General features: G+C 50.7%; 1 protein-coding gene across 1 annotated transcript in view; it reads right to left on the minus strand.

Moving 5' to 3' along the window:
• Positions 1 to 6,264: 6,264 nt before the first annotated feature.
• LOC144253317 (uncharacterized) overlaps positions 6,265 to 20,797 on the minus strand; it is a 46,891-nt gene continuing 32,358 nt past the window's right edge. The window contains exon 4 of the mRNA XM_077795306.1: positions 6,265 to 6,392. Within this exon, the coding sequence (XP_077651432.1) occupies positions 6,265 to 6,392 (128 nt within the window). The remainder of the gene's footprint in view (positions 6,393 to 20,797) is intronic.

Consider the following 20,797-nt stretch of genomic DNA (forward strand, 5'->3'; position numbering starts at 1 on the left):
GGTAAAGCATCTTCCAAACAGGAACTTCAGGGAGCCCCAGGTTGAGCAGGCTGTGCCTCCTCCAACCCTGTGGCTCTGTGGACTTGGTTCTCATGCTGAGAACTTACTGGGTCACATCTGCACCCTCCATGCTTCCACTGTTGATCTTTGAAGTGCAGCATTAGTGGCTTCATCACAGCCCAATTAGGACCTTCTGTGGCTTCCCAGTCTCTGTGGGGCACCATCCTCACCCATGCTCGGCAGGCACATTATGGAGGCCCACCCTCCATCTTAGCATGGTGGAGTTGTGCTGCTGTGGCAGCTCCAGCCTGCAGACAGTTGATTCCTCCACCTGCGGTCACCCTTCCTAGGTCACCTCCTCTCCAAGTCCATGGCGTAAAGAGGAGCAAGGGCAGGACCCTGTAGGCCTGGTCACCTCCCTCCTGCTCCTTTGCCAGCCAAGGGGTTGGTGTGGCTCCATTCTCTGCTATGGAGGCTGGAGCGCAAGCTGGGGAAGAAGAGAGGCGTGGGGACATGGCTGCCTCCCCTTCAGTGCCCCCACTAACCCGCTGTGCCCTCCTGTGCAAGTTCAGCCTCGGCACCCCCTCCTCAGAGCACCTTGCCCTCCCTCTGCTTCCTGACCCTTCCAGCTCTCTTCCTGAAATCTCTAGCGCATCCTGGGGCCGCGCACCTGGGTGACTCCCAATAATGGCTGTTCTTACTTCCCTGGAGACCAGAAGCCTACCCTGGGGGTGCTGGTAGGGCTGGCTCCTTCCAGGTCCAAGAAGAACCTGCCCAGGCTCTGCTCCCTAAGGAGGTGCCACTAGTGGGGACACCAGTGATTGGCAGGTAGACTTGCCTCTTGAAGTCTGTCCTGCCTACGGCCCTTACCATCACCTGTCATTGCATCTAGGATCCAGCCTCATCCAGAACACTGTCTTCTTGAGACCTCACTCCAAACAGGCCATGTTCATGGGCTCCCCATGGACACAGCCTCTCTTCTGGGGACCACCATTTAACCTTCTGGGTGCTCATGATAGATGGCCTAGCCTTAGAGAGCTCTGGGGGACCCCTGGCTCTGCTCCCCAGGGGAGGGGCTTCTGCTCTGGGCTGTGTGTCTGCTGGGCTGGAGGCTGGCCCTGCTGTGCCCTTCCAGGTCCTGTTGGCTCAGGCAGGCCACTTCCTCACTGCCCCTCACTGGCCTTGTCTCACATCCGTGTCCTTCATTCTGGGCAAATGGCAGCATGTTCTGGGTGGCCTGGTGTCTGGGCCATCCTGTCTGGGCCTGCTCCCCTGGGCATGGGCCCTCTGTTTCCAGAGCTCTCTGTGGGGGTGAGTGGGAGCAAGGAAGTGGACCCCTGGTGCACACGTGTCTTGCAGCACCTCAGGCTGTCTGCCAGATACCACTTTTGGACTGTGCTGTGGTATTTTCTAGAACTGGGAGTGCTCTGAGCCCTGGTACACGTTGGGCAAGGGACTCTGGTGCCCCTTTCTTCTCACAAAGGTGGATGCTGAGGTCCAGAGTGGAGGATGTGGCCAGCCCCAGGGCAGTTGCCCTTGAGAGTCTGTCCTCTCATCCCCATCTGGTCCAGTGCAGGATTCTAGGTTATATTTAAATACCAACAGGGCTGGAGATGTGGCTCAGCGGTAGCGCGCTCGCCTGGCATGCGTGTGGCCCGGGTTCGATCCCCAGCACCACATACCAACAAAGATGTTGTGTCCGCCGAGAACTAAAAAATAAATAAATATTGAAAATTCTCTCTCTCTCTCTCTCCTCTCTCACTCTCTCTTTAAAAATAAATAAATAAATAAATACCAACGGTATTGAATTTGGCAAAGTTTAGTGGAAGTTATGGAGATCCTCTCAAAGATTTATCAGAAGGAAATCAGGAGCAGGCTACCATGGTCCTGTGGTTCAAAACTAAACAGGAGGCATGAGAAGTGATGTCTAATTTAGAAAAGCATGAGCAGGACTGGGTGGGGGGTAGTGGGGGCCCCTGTGGTCCTGCGTAACCCACCAGTGTCCTCTGCTGTGTGTGGCAGCTTGGAGCAGTGCCCTGAGGGAGAACTGGGGCAAGAACATAGTGACCCATGAGTGAGGGGCAGGAATGCCACCAGGCAGGGGGAGAGCCCTGTCTCCTCCAAGCTCTGTCCCAGTCCCCATAGGAGTTCCCACCCAGCAGTGCCCGGGGGACCCCACGGGTCTCCTCCATCCTTCTTGCCTCTGCTGGTCCTGAAAGCTTCAGCTACTATGAGCAGCTTCCTCAGACAGAGACATCCTCTCTGGTCTTTCTGTCCTCACCAGTGTTACCGCTGTTTACTAGTGACCAGTCCTTGCTTCCCCAATGCTGAAGATAACACCAGAGAAGCAAGCCGAGGCAAGGTCAGAGTGGAAAGTGAAGCTTTATTAAAGGACAGCAGAAAATTCCTCTCCATGGAGGAAGAAGGGGACCAAGAGGTGGAATCTGTGGAAGGGGGAGGTCTTCCCTTTTTTATAGCTAAGGTCTTCTTTCAGCTTCCCGCATTCCTGTCACACTCCTGTCCTTTGTTCTGTCATCTTGCAGTGATGGAATGTAAGTGGGAAGGAGTGATCTGGGCAGGGAGGGCTTTTGGGTTGCATCTCCCTGTTTGCTGGGAGCTGCTTCATTAACATTTCCTTGGGATAGGCTCTGGGCCTTGGAGACTTTTTCAACTCCCCCTTTCCTGGACTCCATTCTCAACATGGCCTTCATTCCTGATTTTACTCCATATTAGACCTGATTTACCTAACTACACTAGCTCCCTATCTGTAAGTCTGGCTTCACCGTCTCCGAGACCAGGACTGCCTTTCTGTGTGCTTTGCTGCCCTCCTGTTATCACTGGATAAGGTCCGCAAAAGTTCAGAGGGAGAAGGAGACCTTGACTTGACCCTGAGAGTCCTGGCTTTCACCACAGAAGGGAACATCAGGACCCGTCAGAGAGGCACAAACAGCAGGACCAAGCAGGACATGTGCAGAGGGAGGCCTGCAGCCCCCCAGAGGGAGGTGTGCTTTTGGGGCCCAGGTCATGAGAAGCGCTGGGGAGACGTTGGCTGGGGAGTTTCACTCTGCTAATCACAGGGGTCCTGTGTGGTCATGGTGGTCTGGCTCTTTCAGGGTCTGTAGGTCAGGGTCACCCAGTCCTCGTAATCCTTGTTGTCCAACACTGCCTGTGTTTGGAGCACAACCCATCCCAGTCTCTAAGGACACCTGCCTCTGTCATCTAACGGAGACTCCAGGTGAGCTGCATTGCTCAGGGTTGGCCACCGAGCTTGCCTGCTCCTGGCCTCTGGGTGTTATGCTCGAATTTGGGACCCCTAAAAGACCACCAGAGACCAAGGTCGATGTAAGCAGCAAAGAGGTGTTTATTGCGAGCTACCTCCGTCCTCCATGCGCACACAGCAACTGGTGACTCTGAGAGGCCCTGAGCCCAGGGTTTGCAGCAGTTTTAGACATTCTTTAGGGAAGGCAGGGACTTCACATACATCATAGCATCTCTTAGCAAATCACACACCTCGGGGAAAATCAAATAACAACTCTAAACATGATTAGCGTATCAAGTGGCGGGAAAGAATCTGGAAAGGATTATTGGTTAGTTCAAGGGGTTGATGCACTTAAAAATGATTGGTTTAAACCATGAGGGTGTCGCAAGGGGGGTAGTGCCAAGCTGCAGGGCTTCTAGTTTAGATACTGGTCACCACACCTAGGTGGGGCCATCTGGAATTTCAGATGTTTCGATATCTTGGCTTGTCTTAGGCGATCACCATCTGTGGCTTTTCCGAGAACTCTTTCCACAGAGCTTTTCTGTGGTATTTTCCTGACTTTAGGACTGCAGTAAGTCAGAGGTTAGGTTTCAGAGCAAAATGAGGACCCAAGTAGCATGAGGATGCTGAGGTCTTTCACGGGCTCTCAGGAGCTCCGCCCTGGAGGGGATGAGCTGGGAACAGATGTAGTGTTCGAGGGGCTTGTGGGTCCAAAGCCATGGTTCTCTTCCCTTCCTGGGGTCTCCTGCTTGCATGTCCCACAAGTGGTAGGAGGAGGAATGGAAATGTCACCCAGCTCATATCTGGAGCCTTCAGATGAATCACACAGGCCAGGAGGAAGGAGACTCTGGGCTTGGCCCTGCCCCACACTGGGCCTAGGGTTTCTCTCTCCTCACTCCCTCCCTGAGGTGTCCCGTCCACCCCCCTGCCTCTGGTTTCCTTCACTGATCTCTCTTCTTCATGAGCAGACAGGGCACCTGCTGGGATTCCCAAGGACTGTCAGCAGGAGGATGCGAGGAACCATCTGGTGCTCCTGGAATTTGGACTTCTGCCATCAAGGCAAAGGTGTTTGTGCAGAGAGGAACGTGACCATGAGGGACAGTCAGGGTGTGGCTGTTCTGGAAGATTCCCACAGCCTAATAACAAGGACTGCGGCAAGAGTCTGTCTTCACCAGGAGAAGTCCAGCCTGACTCCGGAGTTGGTGCCAGCAGCAGTGGTGCTCGGAGTACTTCAGGTGGAAGGATCCTGGCAGCTGGCTCTGCAGGGTCTGTGACTTCCACCATGAGCTGACTTTGGGGCTATCAGCTGCCTCATTTCCTCATGTGCCTGTCAAGGTGGCTGCGGGGACCTGGGATCCTGACCTTGGACTTCCCCACGGTCCTCCCCCTTGGTCTCTCCAGGTTTCTCTCCTCTCACTGGCTTGTCAAGTACCTGAGTCTGGAGCCGGACTCCACACCTTCCTTTCTGGACATCCATGCTTGTCCATCTGGGACATCATGGTCATTCTACAAACACCCACTGGAGACAGCATGGCCTGCCCAGATCTCACGTGGAACAGAGGGTACTTGGTTATTGGTGCTGACATTTTTCTCCAGGTAATTCTTTGGGGAGTTCATTTGGGGAGTTGTGTCTCATTTTTTTCTTTGCCACATGACCAGAAGCCTTTAAGACTGCAGGGACAGTGGGAGACCCCAGGAGCAGCCCAGCAGCATCCCCAGCCCCAGTTTCTATCCCCAAGGACTGGACCCAGTGTGGGGAGCCACTCTGAATGACTCATCCCTTCCATCCTGAAGCAAGAAGCTCTGAGGATCACTACTACATTTTGTGATGCTTGATTGTTGTCCGAGCCCAGGAAGTAGAAGGTGTGTCCAGGAGCTATGCTCACCTATTCCTTTGTAATCCTATCCCTTTGCCCTGTTTGGGATAGAAAGTTCCATGGAAATACCCTTTGTGCATTCCCTTCTCTTGCTCTGCCCTTGGGTGTGGCCTCCCTAGATGTCAGTCAACCTGCTGACAGCAGACATCATGAAGCTAGACTCAGTCCCCTGAAACCTGACCCCTCGCCTCATATAAATGGCTTTGCCTCAATAAAAGGGTTTGGCAAGTGCCCTCTCTTTTTCCATGGACCTCTAAGGTCAGAGGAGCTGTCACAGGACCCAAAGAACAAGGCATTTCTCTGTTTCTGTGTGATTATTTTGTGCAGCCCAGTTCACCTGGAGTGACCCTGAGTGTTTAAGTTGTGAGGAACATGACAATCCAGGGCACAGAGGGAACCCTTGAGTAGAGATGTGTGTTCTGGTGCTTTGGGACCAATATCAGGAGTGTTGCTGGGTGCTGCAGTTATGCTCCTCTGCAGGGGAGTAGGCCTAAGTCTGTCTGGCATGGCTCAGGATTGCTCTTCCCAGCCTCCTGCCCACCACACAGGGACACAGCTCATAGCCAGACACTCACAGATATGTCCCTGAGCATAGTGCAAAGTCTCCTGACTCTCGTGGCCTTTGTGACCTTGGAAAATGCGTACCTCTCCAAACCCCAACTTTTCCAACTATAAAAATAAGCATCTCTAAATTTTTTGAGATGTTTTGTGTACTCAATGAAATTTTTGCAGGAGTTTGGAAAAAGCACGAATCTTTGTAGAGTCTAACTGTTGTGGTGAGGCTGAGCTTTATGTACATATTTTGATCAAGGTGAAGTAGGAGATGGTCAGAAGGCTTAACAGTTTCTTGAAATGCGGTTGATCATAAATGTTTATTCTGTGAACATTTTATAGATTAGAAGAATATGTAACAGAAAATCCTAGATCCAGGTGACATGGATTTCACTGAGCACCTTCCGTGTGCCAGAAAGGCCAAGGTCCTTGGGTTCTGAGCATCTGGAACCCAGCAGCCTGCACCCCGTCAGTTTTGCAGGCAGCTGGTGTGAACCCGGCCAGATGCACTCAGAACCTCATGCTCTTTCTTGAGGACCCATTAAAGCTGAGCCTCTCTGTAGACTCAGCAGGGCCTCAGGCAGCTATCTTGTCCTGGGTGTGCAAAGGCTCAATAGTCAGCAAAGATGACTTCTCTGGCAACTTCCGGAGGCTCTGCAGCATCTTGTTTATTTCCTCTAGCCTGAGCCCACTGACGGTGGAGCCTATGGAGGGGGTGATAATTTCAGCATTGTGAGCCACAGGATCTGAGTGACGGCTGAGCTGTCTCTCTCAGCACCTCTGCACACGTAGGAGCCTGGGTCTGCTTGCTGCCCAGCACTCTGCTGGAGGGTTTGTGGGGTCCAGAGGGCTGTGGGGCTTTGCTTGGTTTCACTGCCCATCAGCTGGGGTTCTTATTCAGGACCCTCATGACTGGAGAGGGAGATGTTCTGCCAGGGAAGCAGCCTGGGGCATGCTTCGGGAAACTTCTGAACCCCAGAGAGGCTAGACAGAGCCTGGGCTCCTTGTTTCACTTCATGGCAGCAAGACACACAGGGTGATGCAGAGCCTCCCCATGGGCCTGCCCAGCCTGGCCACCCTGGTGGTAAGTGTGGGGCCCATGCCCCAGCACACTGGTGGCCTGGTGACGTGGCCTGGCTAGTCAAGATGGCCTGGGCTCCCTGGGGCCTCACATGCTATGGCTGCCAATGTGGTTCTTGTCAGTTCTGTGGGTGGCTCTGGACCTTGAGAGTGACATGGGTGTCTGGCTGTAGTGCAGCCCGTGAGGTTGGTGGATGAATTGGTAACTGCGTCCACTAGACACTTGGACCAGATCCCCAGAGACCCATTTCTGAGCAGCAGGGAGCATAGGACCAGGCCGCTGGCCCTATGGCACAGCCCCATTACTGGCAGTCTTATTCCTCTTCCCCAGGCCCAGCTTCTGGTTGGCCTTGTCCCAGGATGGCTGGATGCCATGGCCAGCACGTCTAAACTAGCAGATTCTGGCAAGGGGGGATGGGAGATTAGAAGAATAAAGACTCATATACACAGATTTTGAAGATAACAACTGGTATTGGGGGAAGCACTGCTCTCTGATGGAGAAGCAGTTCTAAAGAATTACACCAGCAATCTTTATCATATATGTCTCATTAATCAGATTAAAGATTATGCAAGTGTTATTCTTTGTACCCAGAAAGTTACAGGGCTGCAACATTATGCAGCTTTTCTGCAGCTACATTCTACAGTTGCAATGTGCAATGTTAGGAGAATGGAGCAGCTCTCCAGAAAGTCCATTGTTCAAAGTTACTCTTAGGCAGGCAGGTTCAGGAGCAGCGAGCTGGTGAAACATTGTGGTTGTCTAGCAAAAAGGTTCCTCTGTCCCCAGGAACTGTGTGCCTGAGGTCAAGGTCGGGGCTGATAAGATTCCAGCACCCAGCCTCCTCATGGAGGGTGTTACCATAGCAACTAGGCATCCCACACGTTTGCACAGAAACTTTCCCAGGAACCAGGCATGCCACAGCCATGAGGCCATCAGGGACCCCGATGTCAGACCCTGCTCTCCCGTTCTCTGTCATTGCTCTCCACAGCTGGACATTAAGGAGGTGGCCCCTTGGGCACCAGGTTGGCTATGGAAATCAGCAGGAGCTGCTCTTCCCCTGTGGACAGGGGAGTCCTTGGTCTACCTGCCAGCCTTATGACCCCGGGGCAGCCCAGGACCTGGCCTGTTCTTGGGGGTTGGCCAGCCGGGCCCTCCAGGGTGAGGAGGCTGTGGACTCTCCTTTGTAGGGAGGTGTCCTGCTGAGGGGCTGCTTCTCACTGGTCCCTGTGCTCCCACAGTCCTTGTCTCTTAACTCCAGGTTTCTCTGGGGAGGAAAATGAGGCCCCTCTCCTCAGTGAGAACCCTAAAATTCACCCTGTTAGGAGCATGAGATGTGACTCGTGGTGCCCTCTCCAGGTGAGGAGGACTCTGTGGAGGGAGTCACGACTTACAGTAGCAAAGCCTTGGTGGCCTTAAGGGGACATCCTCTGCCTTCACCTACCTGCCTCCACCTCATGGGGCGGAGGAGCTGCGCTGAGCACAGCCTCCCTGGTTCCTGGCCCATTCCCCTGGGACTGGCATTCTGGTGAAGGACCCCGAGACTCCAGGGTTTATGCTTCAGGCTGCCAGACACAGGGTCAGGGCGCCCAGCAAGAACAGAACCTGGCAGTGCAGGGGGGAGAGAGGGGCCCCACCATGTCACCATACGGGAGGCTCAGGGGTGCTGGTGGGTGGGGAGCGCAGAGGCCAGAGCCCTGTGGGGTCTCTCCTCGCTGAGGAAGAGTGCCACGGCCGTGTCTCAGGCCTCTGCTGGTGGTAGGCTGAAGACAGTGTGGGTCCTGAGGCAGGGGACACCAGCAGAGGCAGTGAGGCTGCCAGCCTGGGTGGTTGGCAAGTTCTGAGAGTGGTCCCACTCTGGCCCCCAGGATCCCTGTGGCTAGGCAGCAGCTGCTTCTGTCACTTAGGGATCAAGGTTGTAAAGTCTGCCCCATCCCAGAACTTTCTGGTGATTTTGGAGTGGGTGTCTTGGTGCAAATGGTGTGCTAAATTGCCCACCTACTGTCTCCTGAACAGCAGCTTCTCTCTGGGCCTGTCAGGTCCACCCAGGAAAACTGACAGACCACTGACCTTGTCCAGGATAGAGTCCACTTCTCAGAAATGTCTACCAAAGAAAACAGTGAACAGAAATGTATGTGTTTAGCTTAGCGATAGCAGATGTGAAACAGACCTGAGTCAGTACTCCTCCCTGGACAACTTCTAACAACCCCTAAGAGCAAAGGAGGAAAGGGTGAATGAATGGTTGCAGGTGTTGGGGTATGGGATGAGGGAAAAGGTGGTAGGGCATGGGATGAGGGATGTAGGTGTAGGGTGTGGTATAAAGGATGTAGATATAGGGTGTGGTATGAGGGAAGGAGTTGTAGGGTGTGGAATGAGGAATGGAGGTGTAATGTAGGGGGTGGGATGAGGAATGGAGGTGTATGTAGAGTGGGGGATGAAGGATGGAGGAGTATGTAGAGTGTAGGATGAGAAATGGAGGAGTATATAATATGTGGGATGAGGGATGGAGGTGTACATAGGATGTGGGATGAGGGATGGAGGAGTAAGTAGGGTGTGGGATGAGGGATGGAGGTTTACACAGGGTGTGGAATGAGGGATGGAGGTGTATGTAGGGTGTGGGATGAGGGATGGAGGTGTATGTAGGGTGTGGGATGAGGGATGGAGGTGTATGTAGGGTGTGGGATGAGGAATGGAGGAGTATGTAGGGTGTGGGATGAGGGATGGAGGTGTATGTAGGGTGTGGGATGAGGAATGGAGGAGTATGTAGGTGTGGGATGAGGGATGGAAGAGTATGTAGGGTGTGGGATGAGGGATGGAGGTGTATGTAGGGTGTGGGATGAGGAATGGAGGTGTATGTAGGTGTGGGATGAGGGATGGAAGAGTATGTAGGGTGTGGGATGAGGAATGGAGGTGTATGTAGGGTGTGGGATGAGGGATGGAAGAGTATGTAGGGTGTGGGATGAGGAATGGAGGTGTATGTAGGGTGTGGGATGAGGGATGGAAGTGTATGTAGGGTTGGGATGAGGAATGGAGGTGTATGTAGGGTGTGGGATGAGGGATGGAGGTGTATGTAGGGTGTGGGATGAGGAATGGAGGAGTATGTTGGGTGTGGGATGAGGGATGGAGGAGTATATAGGGTGTGGTATGAGGGATGGAAGAGTATGTAGGGTGTGGGATGAGGGATGGAGGTGTATGTAGGGTGTGGGATGAGGAATGGAGGAGTATATAGGTGTGGGATGAGGGATGGAGGAGTATGTAGGGTGTGGGATGAGGGATGGAGGTGTACACAGGGTGTGGGATGGGGGATGGAGGAATATGTAGGGTGTGAGATGAGGCATGGAGGGGTATATAGGGTATGGGATGAGGATGGAGGAGTGTGTAATATGTGAGATGAGGGATGGAGGTGTATGTAGGGTGTGGGATGAGGGATGGAAGTGTATGTAGGGTTGGGATGAGGAATGGAGGTGTATGTAGGGTGTGGGATGAGGGATGGAGGTGTATGTAGGGTGTGGGATGAGGAATGGAGGAGTATGTAGGGTGTGGGATGAGGGATGGAGGTGTATGTAGGGTGTGGGATGAGGAATGGAGGAGTATGTAGGGTGTGGGATGAGGAATGGAGGAGTATATAGGTGTGGGATGAGGGATGGAGGTGTATGTAGGGTGTGGGATGAGGGATGGAGGTGTATGTAGGGTGTGGGATGAGGAATGGAGGTGTATGTAGGTGTGGGATGAGGGATGGAAGAGTATGTAGGGTGTGGGATGAGGGATGGAGGTGTATGTAGGGTGTGGGATGAGGGATGGAAGAGTATGTAGGGTGTGGGATGAGGGATGGAGGTGTATGTAGGGTGTGGGATGAGGGATGAAGGTGTATGTAGGGTGTGGGATGAGGAATGGAGGAGTATATAGGTGTGGGATGAGGGATGGAGGTGTATGTAGGGTGTGGGATGAGGAATGGAGGAGTATATAGGTGTGGGATGAGGGATGGAGGAGTATGTAGGGTGTGGGATGAGGGATGGAGGAATATGTAGGGTGTGAGATGAGGGATGGAGGAATATGTAGGGTGTGAGATGAGGGATGGAGGTGTATATAGGGTATGGGATGAGGATGGAGGAGTGTGTAATATGTGAGATGAGGGATGGAGGTGTATGTAGGGTGTGGGATGAGGGATGGAAGTGTATGTAGGGTTGGGATGAGGAATGGAGGTGTATGTAGGGTGTGGGATGAGGGATGGAGGTGTATGTAGGGTGTGGGATGAGGAATGGAGGAGTATATAGGGTGTGGTATGAGGGATGGAAGAGTATGTAGGGTGTGGAATGTGAGATGGAGGTGTATGTAGGGTGTGGGATGAGGGATGGAAGAGTATGTAGGGTGTGGGATGAGGGATGGAGGAGTATGTAATATGTGGGATGAGGGATGGAGGAGTATATAGGGTGTGGGATGGGGGATGGTAGAGTATGTAGGGTGTGGAATGTGAGATGGAGGAGTATGTAGGGTGTGGGATGAGGGATGAAGGAGTATATAATATGTGGGATGAGGGTTGGAGGAGTATGTAGGGTGTGGGATGAGGGTTGGAGGTGTGCACAAGGTGTGGGATGAGGGTTGGAGGAGTATGTAGGGTGTGGGTTGAGAAGACCCCTGGCCAAGAGGCAGAGCAGGGATGGCTCTGCCATAGCTGGGTAGACCCACAGGGACTCCCAGGAAAAATCCTTCAGGGTGGAGACACATCCAGATGCCCAGTGCACTTGGACACTGTGAACACTGCTATGGCATGCCAGCACTGCAAGAAATCCTCACAGCAGGTCTCATGCAAACACTCCTAGCCTTGCTGGGCCCTCCTGGTCTCAGGCAGCATCCCAGACTGTGGATTCCAGGCTTTTCCTTTGCTAGTGTACTTTCCTTGTGAGAGGCCCTCTCTCCTGGGCTCAGTCCCTATACTGAAGTGAGAGGCCCCTCTCCTGTGCTCAGTCCCTGTACTGAAGTGAGAGGCCCCCTCTCCTGTACTCAGTCCCTGTACTGAAGTGAGAGGCCCCTCTCCTGTACTCAGTCCCTGTACTGAAGTGAGAGGCCCCTCTCCTGTACTCAGTCCCTGTACTGAAGTGAGAGGCCCCTCTCCTGTGGTCAGTCCCTGTACTGAAGTGAGAGGCCCCTCTCCAGTGCTCAGTCCCTGTACTGAAGTGAGAGGCCCCTCTCCTGTGGTCAGTCCCTGTACTGAAGTGAGAGGCCCCTCTCCTGTACTCAGTCCCTGTACTGAAGTAAGAGGCCCCTCTCCTGTGGTCAGTCCCTGTACTGAAGTGAGAGGCCCCTCTCCTGTACTCAGTGCCTGTACTGAAGTGAGAGGCCCTCTCCTGTGGTCAGTCCCTGTACTGAAGTGAGAGGCCCTCTCCTGTACTCAGTCCCTGTACTGAAGTGAGAGGCCCTCTCTCCTGGGCTCAGTCCCTGTACTGAAGTGAGAGGCCCCTCTCCTGTGGTCAGTCCCTGTACTGAAGTGAGAGGCCCCTCTCCTGTACTCAGTCCCTATACTGAAGTGAGAGGCCCCTCTCCTGTGGTCAGTCCCTGTACTGAAGTGAGAGTCCCCCTCTCTCCTGGGCTCAGTCCCTGTACTGAAGTGAGAGGCCCCTCTCCTGTGGTCAGTCCCTGTACTGAAGTGAGAGGCCCCTCTCCTGTACTCAGTCCCTATACTGAAGTGAGAGGCCCCTCTCCTGTGGTCAGTCCCTGTACTGAAGTGAGAGGCCCCTCTCCTGTACTCAGTCCCTGTACTGAAGTGAGAGGCCCCTCTCCTGTGGTCAGTCCCTGTACTGAAGTGAGAGGCCCCCTCTCCTGGGCTCAGTCCCTATACTGAAGTGAGAGGCCCCTCTCCTGTGGTCAGTCCCTGTACTGAAGTGAGAGTCCCCCTCTCTCCTGGGCTCAGTCCCTGTACTGAAGTGAGAGGCCCCTCTCCTGTGGTCAGTCCCTGTACTGAAGTGAGAGGCCCCTCTCCTGTACTCAGTCCCTGTACTGAAGTGAGAGGCCCTCTCCTGTGGTCAGTCCCTGTACTGAAGTGAGAGGCCCCTCTCCTGTGGTCAGTCCCTGTACTGAAGTAAGAGGCTCTCTCCTGTACTAAGTCCCTGTACTGAAGTGAGAGGCCCCTCTCCTGTACTCAGTCCCTGTACTGAAGTGAGAGGCCCCTCTCGTGTACTCAGTCCCTGTACTGAAGTGAGAGGCCCCTCTCCTGTGCTCAGTCCCTGTACTGAAGTGAGAGGCTCTCTCCTGTGGTCAGTCCCTGTACTGCAGTGAGAGGCCCCCTCTCCTGTGGTCAGTCCCTGTACTGAAGTGAGAGGCCCCTCTCCTGTACTCAGTCCCTGTTGTGAAGTGAGAGGCTCTCTCCTGTACTAAGTCCCTGTACTGAAGTGAGAGGCCCCTCTCCTGTGGTCAGTCCCTGTACTGAAGTGAGAGGCCCCCTCTCCTGGGCTCAGTCCCTGTACTGAAGTGAGAGGCCCTCTCCTGTACTCAGTCCCTGTACTGAAGTGAGAGGCCCCTCTCCTGTGGTCAGTCCCTATACTGAAGTGAGAGGCCCCCTCTCCTGTGGTCAGTCCCTGTACTGAAGTGAGAGGCCCTCTCCAGTGCTCAGTCCCTGTACTGAAGTGAGAGGCCCCCTCTCCTGTGGTCAGTCCCTGTACTGAAGTGAGAGGCCCTCTCCTGTACTCAGTCCCTGTACTGAAGTGAGAGGCCCTCTCCTGTACTCAGTCCCTGTACTGAAGTGAGAGGCCCTCTCCTGTACTCAGTCCCTGTACTGAAGTGAGAGGCCCCTCTCCTGTGCTCAGTCCCTGTACTGAAGTGAGAGGCCCCTCTCCTGTACTCAGTCCCTGTACTGAAGTGAGAGGCCCCTCTCCTGTACTCAGTCCCTGTACTGAAGTGAGAGGCCCCCTCTCCTGTACTCAGTCCCTGTACTGAAGTGAGAGGCCCCCTCTCCTGTGGTCAGTCCCTGTACTGAAGTGAGAGGCCCCCTCTCCTGTGCTCAGTCCCTGTACTGAAGTGAGAGGCCCCCTCTCCTGTGGTCAGTCCCTGTACTGAAGTGAGAGGCCCCCTCTCCTGTACTCAGTCCCTGTACTGAAGTGAGAGGCCCCTCTCCTGTGGTCAGTCCCTGTACTGAAGTAAGAGGCTCTCTCCTGTACTCAGTCCCTATACTGAAGTGAGAGGCCCCCTCTCCTGGGCTCAGTCCCTGTACTGAAGTGAGAGGCCCTCTCCTGTACTCAGTCCCTGTACTGAAGTGAGAGGCCCCTCTCCTGGGCTCCGTCCCTGTACTGAAGTGAGAGGCCCCCTCTCCTGTGGTCAGTCCCTGTACTGAAGTGAGAGGCCCCTCTCCTGTGCTCAGTCCCTGTACTGAAGTGAGAGGCCCCTCTCCTGTACTCAGTCCCTGTACTGAAGTGAGAGGCCCCTCTCCTGGGCTCCGTCCCTGTACTGAAGTGAGAGGCTCCTCTCCTGATCTCAGTCCCTTCACTGAAGTGAGAGGCCCTCTCTCATGTGGTCAGTCCCTATACTGAAGTGAGAGGCCACCCTCCTGTACTCAGTCCCTGTACTGAAGTGAGAGGTCCTCTCCTGTACTCAGTCCCTGTACTGAAGTGAGAGGCCCCTCTCCTGTACTCAGTGCCTGTACTGAAGTGAGAGGACCCTCTCCTGTACTCAGTCCCTGTACTGAAGTGAGAGGCCCCTCTCCTGTACTCAGTCCCTGTACTGAAGTGAGAGGCCCCTCTCCTGTACTCAGTCCCTGTACTGAAGTGAGAGGCCCCCTCTCCTGTACTCAGTCCCTGTACTGAAGTGAGAGGCTCTCTCCTGTGCTCAGTCCCTGTACTGAAGTGAGAGGCCCCTCTCCTGTACTCAGTCCCTGTACTGAAGTGAGAGGCCCTCTCCTGTGGTCAGTCCCTGTACTGAAGTGAGAGGCCCCTCTCCTGTGGTCAGTCCCTGTACTGAAGTGAGAGGCTCTCTCCTGTACTCAGTCCCTGTACTGAAGTGAGAGGCCCCCTCTCCAGTGCTCAGTCCCTGTACTGAAGTGAGAGGCTCTCTCCTGTACTCAGTCCCTGTACTGAAGTGAGAGGCCCCTCTCCTGTGCTCAGTCCCTGTACTGAAGTGAGAGGCTCTCTCCTGTACTCAGTCCCTATACTGAAGTGAGAGGCCCCCTCTCCTGTACTCAGTCCCTGTACTGAAGTGAGAGGCCCCTCTCCTGTACTCAGTCCCTGTACCGAAGTGAGAGGCTCTCTCCTGTACTCAGTCCCTGTACTGAAGTGAGAGGCCCCTCTCCTGTGGTCAGTCCCTATACTGAAGTGAGAGGCCCCCTCTCCTGAGCTCAGTCCCTGTACTGAAGTGAGAGGCCCCTCTCCTGTGGTCAGTCCCTATACTGAAGTGAGAGTCCCCCTCTCCTGTACTCAGTCCCTGTACTGAAGTGACAGGCCCTCTCCTGTGGTCAGTCCCTATACTGAAGTGAGAGGCCCTCTCCTGTACTCAGTCCCTGTACTGAAGTGAGAGGCCCCTCTCCTGTGGTCAGTCCCTGTACTGAAGTGAGAGGCCCCTCTCCTGTGGTCAGTCCCTGTACTGAAGTGAGAGGCCCTCTCCTGGGCTCAGTCCCTGTACTGAAGTGAGAGGCCCCTCTCCTGTACTCAGTCCCTGTACTGAAGTGAGAGGCCCCTCTCCTGTGGTCAGTCCCTGTACTGAAGTGAGAGGCCCTCTCCTGGGCTCAGTCCCTGTACTGAAGTGAGAGGCCCCTCTCCTGTACTCAGTCCCTGTACTGAAGTGAGAGGCCCCCTCTCCTGGGCTCAGTCCCTGTACTGAAGTGAGAGGCCCTCTCCTGTGGTCAGTCCCTGTACTGAAGTGAGAGGCCCTCTCCTGGGCTCAGTCCCTGTACTGAAGTGAGAGGCCCCCTCTCCTGTACTCAGTCCCTGTACTGAAGTGAGAGGCCCCCTCTCCTGGGCTCAGTCCCTGTACTGAAGTGAGAGGCCCTCTCCTGTGGTCAGTCCCTGTACTGAAGTGAGAGGCCCCTCTCCTGTACTCAGTCCCTGTACTGAAGTGAGAGGCCCTCTCCTGTGGTCAGTCCCTATACTGAAGTGAGAGGCCCCTCTCCTGTACTCAGTCCCTGTTGTGAAGTGAGAGGCCCCTCTCCTGTGGTCAGTCCCTGTACTGAAGTGAGAGGCCCCTCTCCTGTACTCAGTCCCTGTACTGAAGTAAGAGGCTCTCTCCTGTACTAAGTCCCTGTACTGAAGTGAGAGGCCCCTCTCCTGTACTCAGTCCCTGTACTGAAGTGAGAGGCCCTCTCCTGTACTCAGTCCCTGTACTGAAGTGAGAGGCCCCTCTCCTGTACTCAGTCCCTGTACTGAAGTGAGAGGCTCTCTCCTGGGCTCCGTCCCTGTACTGCAGTGAGAGGCCCCCTCTCCTGTGGTCAGTCCCTGTACTGAAGTGAGAGGCCCTCTCCTGTACTGAGTCCCTGTACTGAAGTGAGAGGCCCCTCTCCTGTACTCAGTCCCTGTACTGAAGTGAGAGGCCCCCTCTCCAGTGCTCAGTCCCTGTACTGAAGTGAGAGGCTCTCTCCTGTACTCAGTCCCTGTACTGAAGTGAGAGGCCCCCTCTCCTGTGCTCATTTTTTGCACTGAAGTGAGAGACCTCTTTAATCTGCAACCAGCATGGACGTGAACAGTTTGGTCATGTGGGAAAATTCTGAGGGAGTTTGAATTAAAGACACAGACACAGAGTTTTACCTTTAAACCAGCTCTGGGATGGCTCCTTGAACTCTGACCCCTAAGCTCCCCTGCAGGCAGGGAGATTTTACAAAGAGTTTAGTAAGAGAGCAAGCATCTAGGGAGAGGGCTTTTATTGGGGAACTAAAAATTCTGGGGAAAATCCCATCCAATGAAGGTCAAAGGGGTCAGTGTTGCAATGTCAGATGAAGTTATTGAATCCCTGGAATAGTTGTAAGGCATGCCTCCACAGGGACATGTTCTTGAAACCAAAAAGTGTGGGGAGAGCTCTGCCACATTTCTGCAACTGACTGCCTCACACCCAGCCTGGGAGGAAACTCAGTCCTGTGCAAGGATGGTCTCCCACATATTCCCCCTTCTTTCTTTGAAAAAGCAGTTGATGATTTACTTTCTTGAGTCCCCAAATTCTTGCTTTGAAGACTTGCCATCCTATAAATACAACATAAAAGAGAATTAAGAGCAAAGAGAACAATGCAAAAATATACCAGGCAGAGTTTTTAAGAATGTTTCTGAGGTTAAAGCCATTTAATTCTTTTAATATTTGATTACCTAAAGAAGAAGGATCTGAAAAATCAGCTCTTTTATTTTGAATATCCTGAATATGATGATGGAGCTCCAAAAGATCCAAGCTGTTATTATTATTTTGCCAAATATCCAATATATGGTTTTTAACCTTCTCCCAATCCCACAGGGAGGTTGTACTTGTACTTGGTGGCTGTAACACACACATATTTATAACTTGCGTGACATTTGAGTCTTTCTTTAAACTTTAAAGCTGAACGCTCATTATCTATATTTATGACAGTTGCCTGTAAGGTATTTAACTTAGTCTCAATCCTTTCATCAATGTTTATTTGATTGTGAAGAGCCTTGGAAGTATTCTGAGCCAAATTATTAAGAAAATTTGCATGTTGACTATTTTGAGATATAGCCACCAAAGCTGTGTCTGTTGAGGCAATAAAGGAAACCAAGGCAACAACTCTCACTATTATAATTCCAATGGTATGTTTAGGTTTCACTAGTTGGGCATGTATTTGTTGTAATACATGCCATCAGCATACCATGGCTCTGAAATATTAGTGGCAATAAGACAAAAGAGGGCTGATGAAGTATCAGCACTCCTTTTCCTGTTTTATATCTGGTAATGCAATTATTTAGATTATATTTGTTACATGTTACAATATATCTATTATCTACCCATTTAACTTTCACATTTCCAATAATTAAAACATAAGGAGATTGAACACAGGCTCATAAGCCATAGCAAGAACCTTCCTTACAACTCTTGCCCAAAAATTCTGGTAAAGGCTTATCTGTAAAATGTAAAAATTCTCAGGCAGCAATTAAGCGCCAAACTTCCTTTTGAATACCACCTTCACTCCAGGTCAAAATATTGCTAACAAATCCTGCAGGTGTCATAGCAGAACTTTTTCATAATTGTCTTTTATCAACTTTTGGAGACCAATCTAAAATATACCCACTATCTTTAGACACTTTATGTTGTACTGGAAAGGTATTTACACAATCTATCCATCTAGGAAAGGTGCCAATTTCTATTGCAGAACTATTAGGACAATGAGGTATTCATGGAGGTTCTGCAGAAATGACTGGTTTGTTATGCAAAAGTCCCATTTTAATAACTGATCTAGTATAAGGTTTTAAGTCTCCATTAATAGTACAATTAATTAGTCTAGGTTTCCCAACTGCTGTCTTTTCCTCAGATGATACTCTTAGACATCCAGTATGTTTATTGTGGGACCAACACAAAGGTAATTGGGCACTATAGGCAGAATAATTAAATCTAGTCACATGATTGGGAGTAATATGAATGTCTGTAAATCCTCCAATCATGAATGAGTCATTAGTAAGCACTGGGATGGATTCTCCAGTCATCACGGCTGGGTGTACTAAAGGTGGATCTTAGAAATATGTCCAATAAGTGTCTGCTTGACTCCCTTTTACCTGACAGCCAAGTAATGCTTTTACCATGGCAAGCATCATCATTGGAGTCTTATTTCTCCCTAAGAGCTGAATCATTCACAAAGCGTGTGTTGTCAATTTCTTCAGGTCTTCCCATGAGAACAGCTTTTCTGCTGAATCTTGCTGGATCATCTTCTTTTTTCAAAATCTCTTCCTTTTGAGGGAAGGCTTCTCTGAGTCTATCTTCAGTCATTTGAATCTTGGTTCTATTTCCTCCATGACTGATTGTGCATTCAGGCACTCAAATAGGATGAAAAGCACTTTCTGGAAAAATACAAGCATGACCTCTGCCCTACATAATCACCAGATATGGTCCTTTTCATTGACGAGTCCATAAGTCTTTCCACAAAACTCAGCCTAAAGGGCCTGTTGCTGTGGAAGACATATGTCTCTCAGCTGCAGTGTAATCTTCCATGACACAATTTAAAAAATTTAAAACAGTGCATTATTGAGGTTATTTTGGGGGTAATAGTCCTATCCCCCCTTTTAATTTCTGTAATTGCAGCTTAATAGATAAATTAGCTCATTCTATAATGGCTTGACTTTGGGGGTTATAAGGAATACCTGTTTTATGGTCAATCTGAAATTCTTGGCAAAATTATTGAAAAGAAGAACTTATAGGGGCTGGGGATGTGTCTCAAGCAGTAGCGCGCTTGCCTGGCATGCGTGCGGCCCGGGTTCTATCCTCAGCACCACATACCAACAAAGATGTTGTGTCCGCCGAGAACTAAAAAAAAAAAAAAAAAAATATTAAAAAAAATTCTCTCTCTCTCTCTCTCTCTCTCTCTCTCTCTCTCTCTCTCTCTCTCTCTCTCCTCTCTCACTCTCTCTTTAAAAAAAAAAAAGAAGAACTTATATAAGCTGGTGCATTATCTGTTTTAATCTGTAAAGGACATCCTAATACTGAAAAGGCAGCTAGGCAGTGATAAATGACATGTTGAGCATTTTTCTTTGCATGGGCTGTAGCAAAAATAAATCTGGAATAAGTATCTACTGTTACACGGACATAACCTGCTTACCAAATTGAGGAACATGAGTTACATCCATTTGCCATAATTGATTTGATTTTAATCCACAGGGATTTACCCCTGATGGCAGAGATGGAGTGTGAATAACACACTTGGGGCAATGACTTACAATTTGACGAGCTTGTTCTCTGGTAATATTAAATTTTTTTATGTGAACTAGAAGCATTTTGATGATTTAAAGAATGTGAAGCTTGTGCACTATCATAAAAAGACATTTGCTGACAAACAGTTACCAATTTATCAATTTTTTCATTACCTGAAGTCAGAGGTCCTGGAAAATTAGTATAAGCCTGTATGTGGTTTATAAAACATGGTGCTTTTGCATTTGTACCGCCCTTTGTAGGTTATGAAATAATTTAAATAGCTCTTGTGATGATGTGTACCCTCAAACTGAAGTTTCAATATTTTTAGTAACTCTGACTGCATATAAGCTGTCAGAATAAATGTTAATAGGCTAATTTGCAAAGTAATCTAAGGCACAAATGAGAGCTTGTAGCTCTGCTCTTTGGGCAGAAGCATATGAGGTTTGTATCACCTCTGTATGAACACAACTTAAAAACCTGGTTTACCTGAACTTGAGCTATCAGTGAACACTTTTAGGGCACCATCTATTGGTTGTGCTCATACAATCTTTGGAAAAGTAAATGGCGTCATTAATGCAAATTGAATAATTTTATCATGAGGATAATGGCTTTCTATCTGACCAGGAAAATCAGCAAAAGCTATTTGCCATAAATTAGAAGCTTGAAAAATCCAGTTATTCTGTTGAACAGAAAATAGAGTGATTATAATATCAGGTTCTGATCCAACTAGTTGTAAAACTCTTGTTCTGCCTTTTATTACTAATTGAGCATTAGAGTCATGAAAAGGAATTAATGTCTTTGGGGAGAGTGGGCTAAATGAATCTACTTAACAACTCCTGATATTTGCCATATAGCTCCTGTGGGAGCAGGAACAGTCGGAAATATTAATAAATATATCAGCTCTTGAGAATTAATTCTAGTAAGCTGTGCATTTTTTTACATTTATTTTGTTTACTTATTTTTATGTGGTGCTGAGGGTCAAACCCAGCACCTTGCACATGCTAGGTGAGCGCTCTACCGCTGAGCCCCAGCCCAGCCCTAAGCTGTGCATTTTTAATTGCAATTTCAACCTTCCTCAAGGCTGCTCTAGCCTCTATTGTTAGCTGATGAAGAGAAGTTGGAAAAGGATCTCCTTGTAATATTGAAATAAAAGACTTAAATCAGAAGAAGTTAGCTTTAAGGATGATCTTAGCCAATTAATATCTCCTAATAATTTTTGAA

Source organism: Urocitellus parryii, chromosome 1 (assembly GCF_045843805.1).
Source record: "Urocitellus parryii isolate mUroPar1 chromosome 1, mUroPar1.hap1, whole genome shotgun sequence".
Classification (NCBI taxonomy): Eukaryota; Metazoa; Chordata; class Mammalia; order Rodentia; family Sciuridae; genus Urocitellus; species Urocitellus parryii.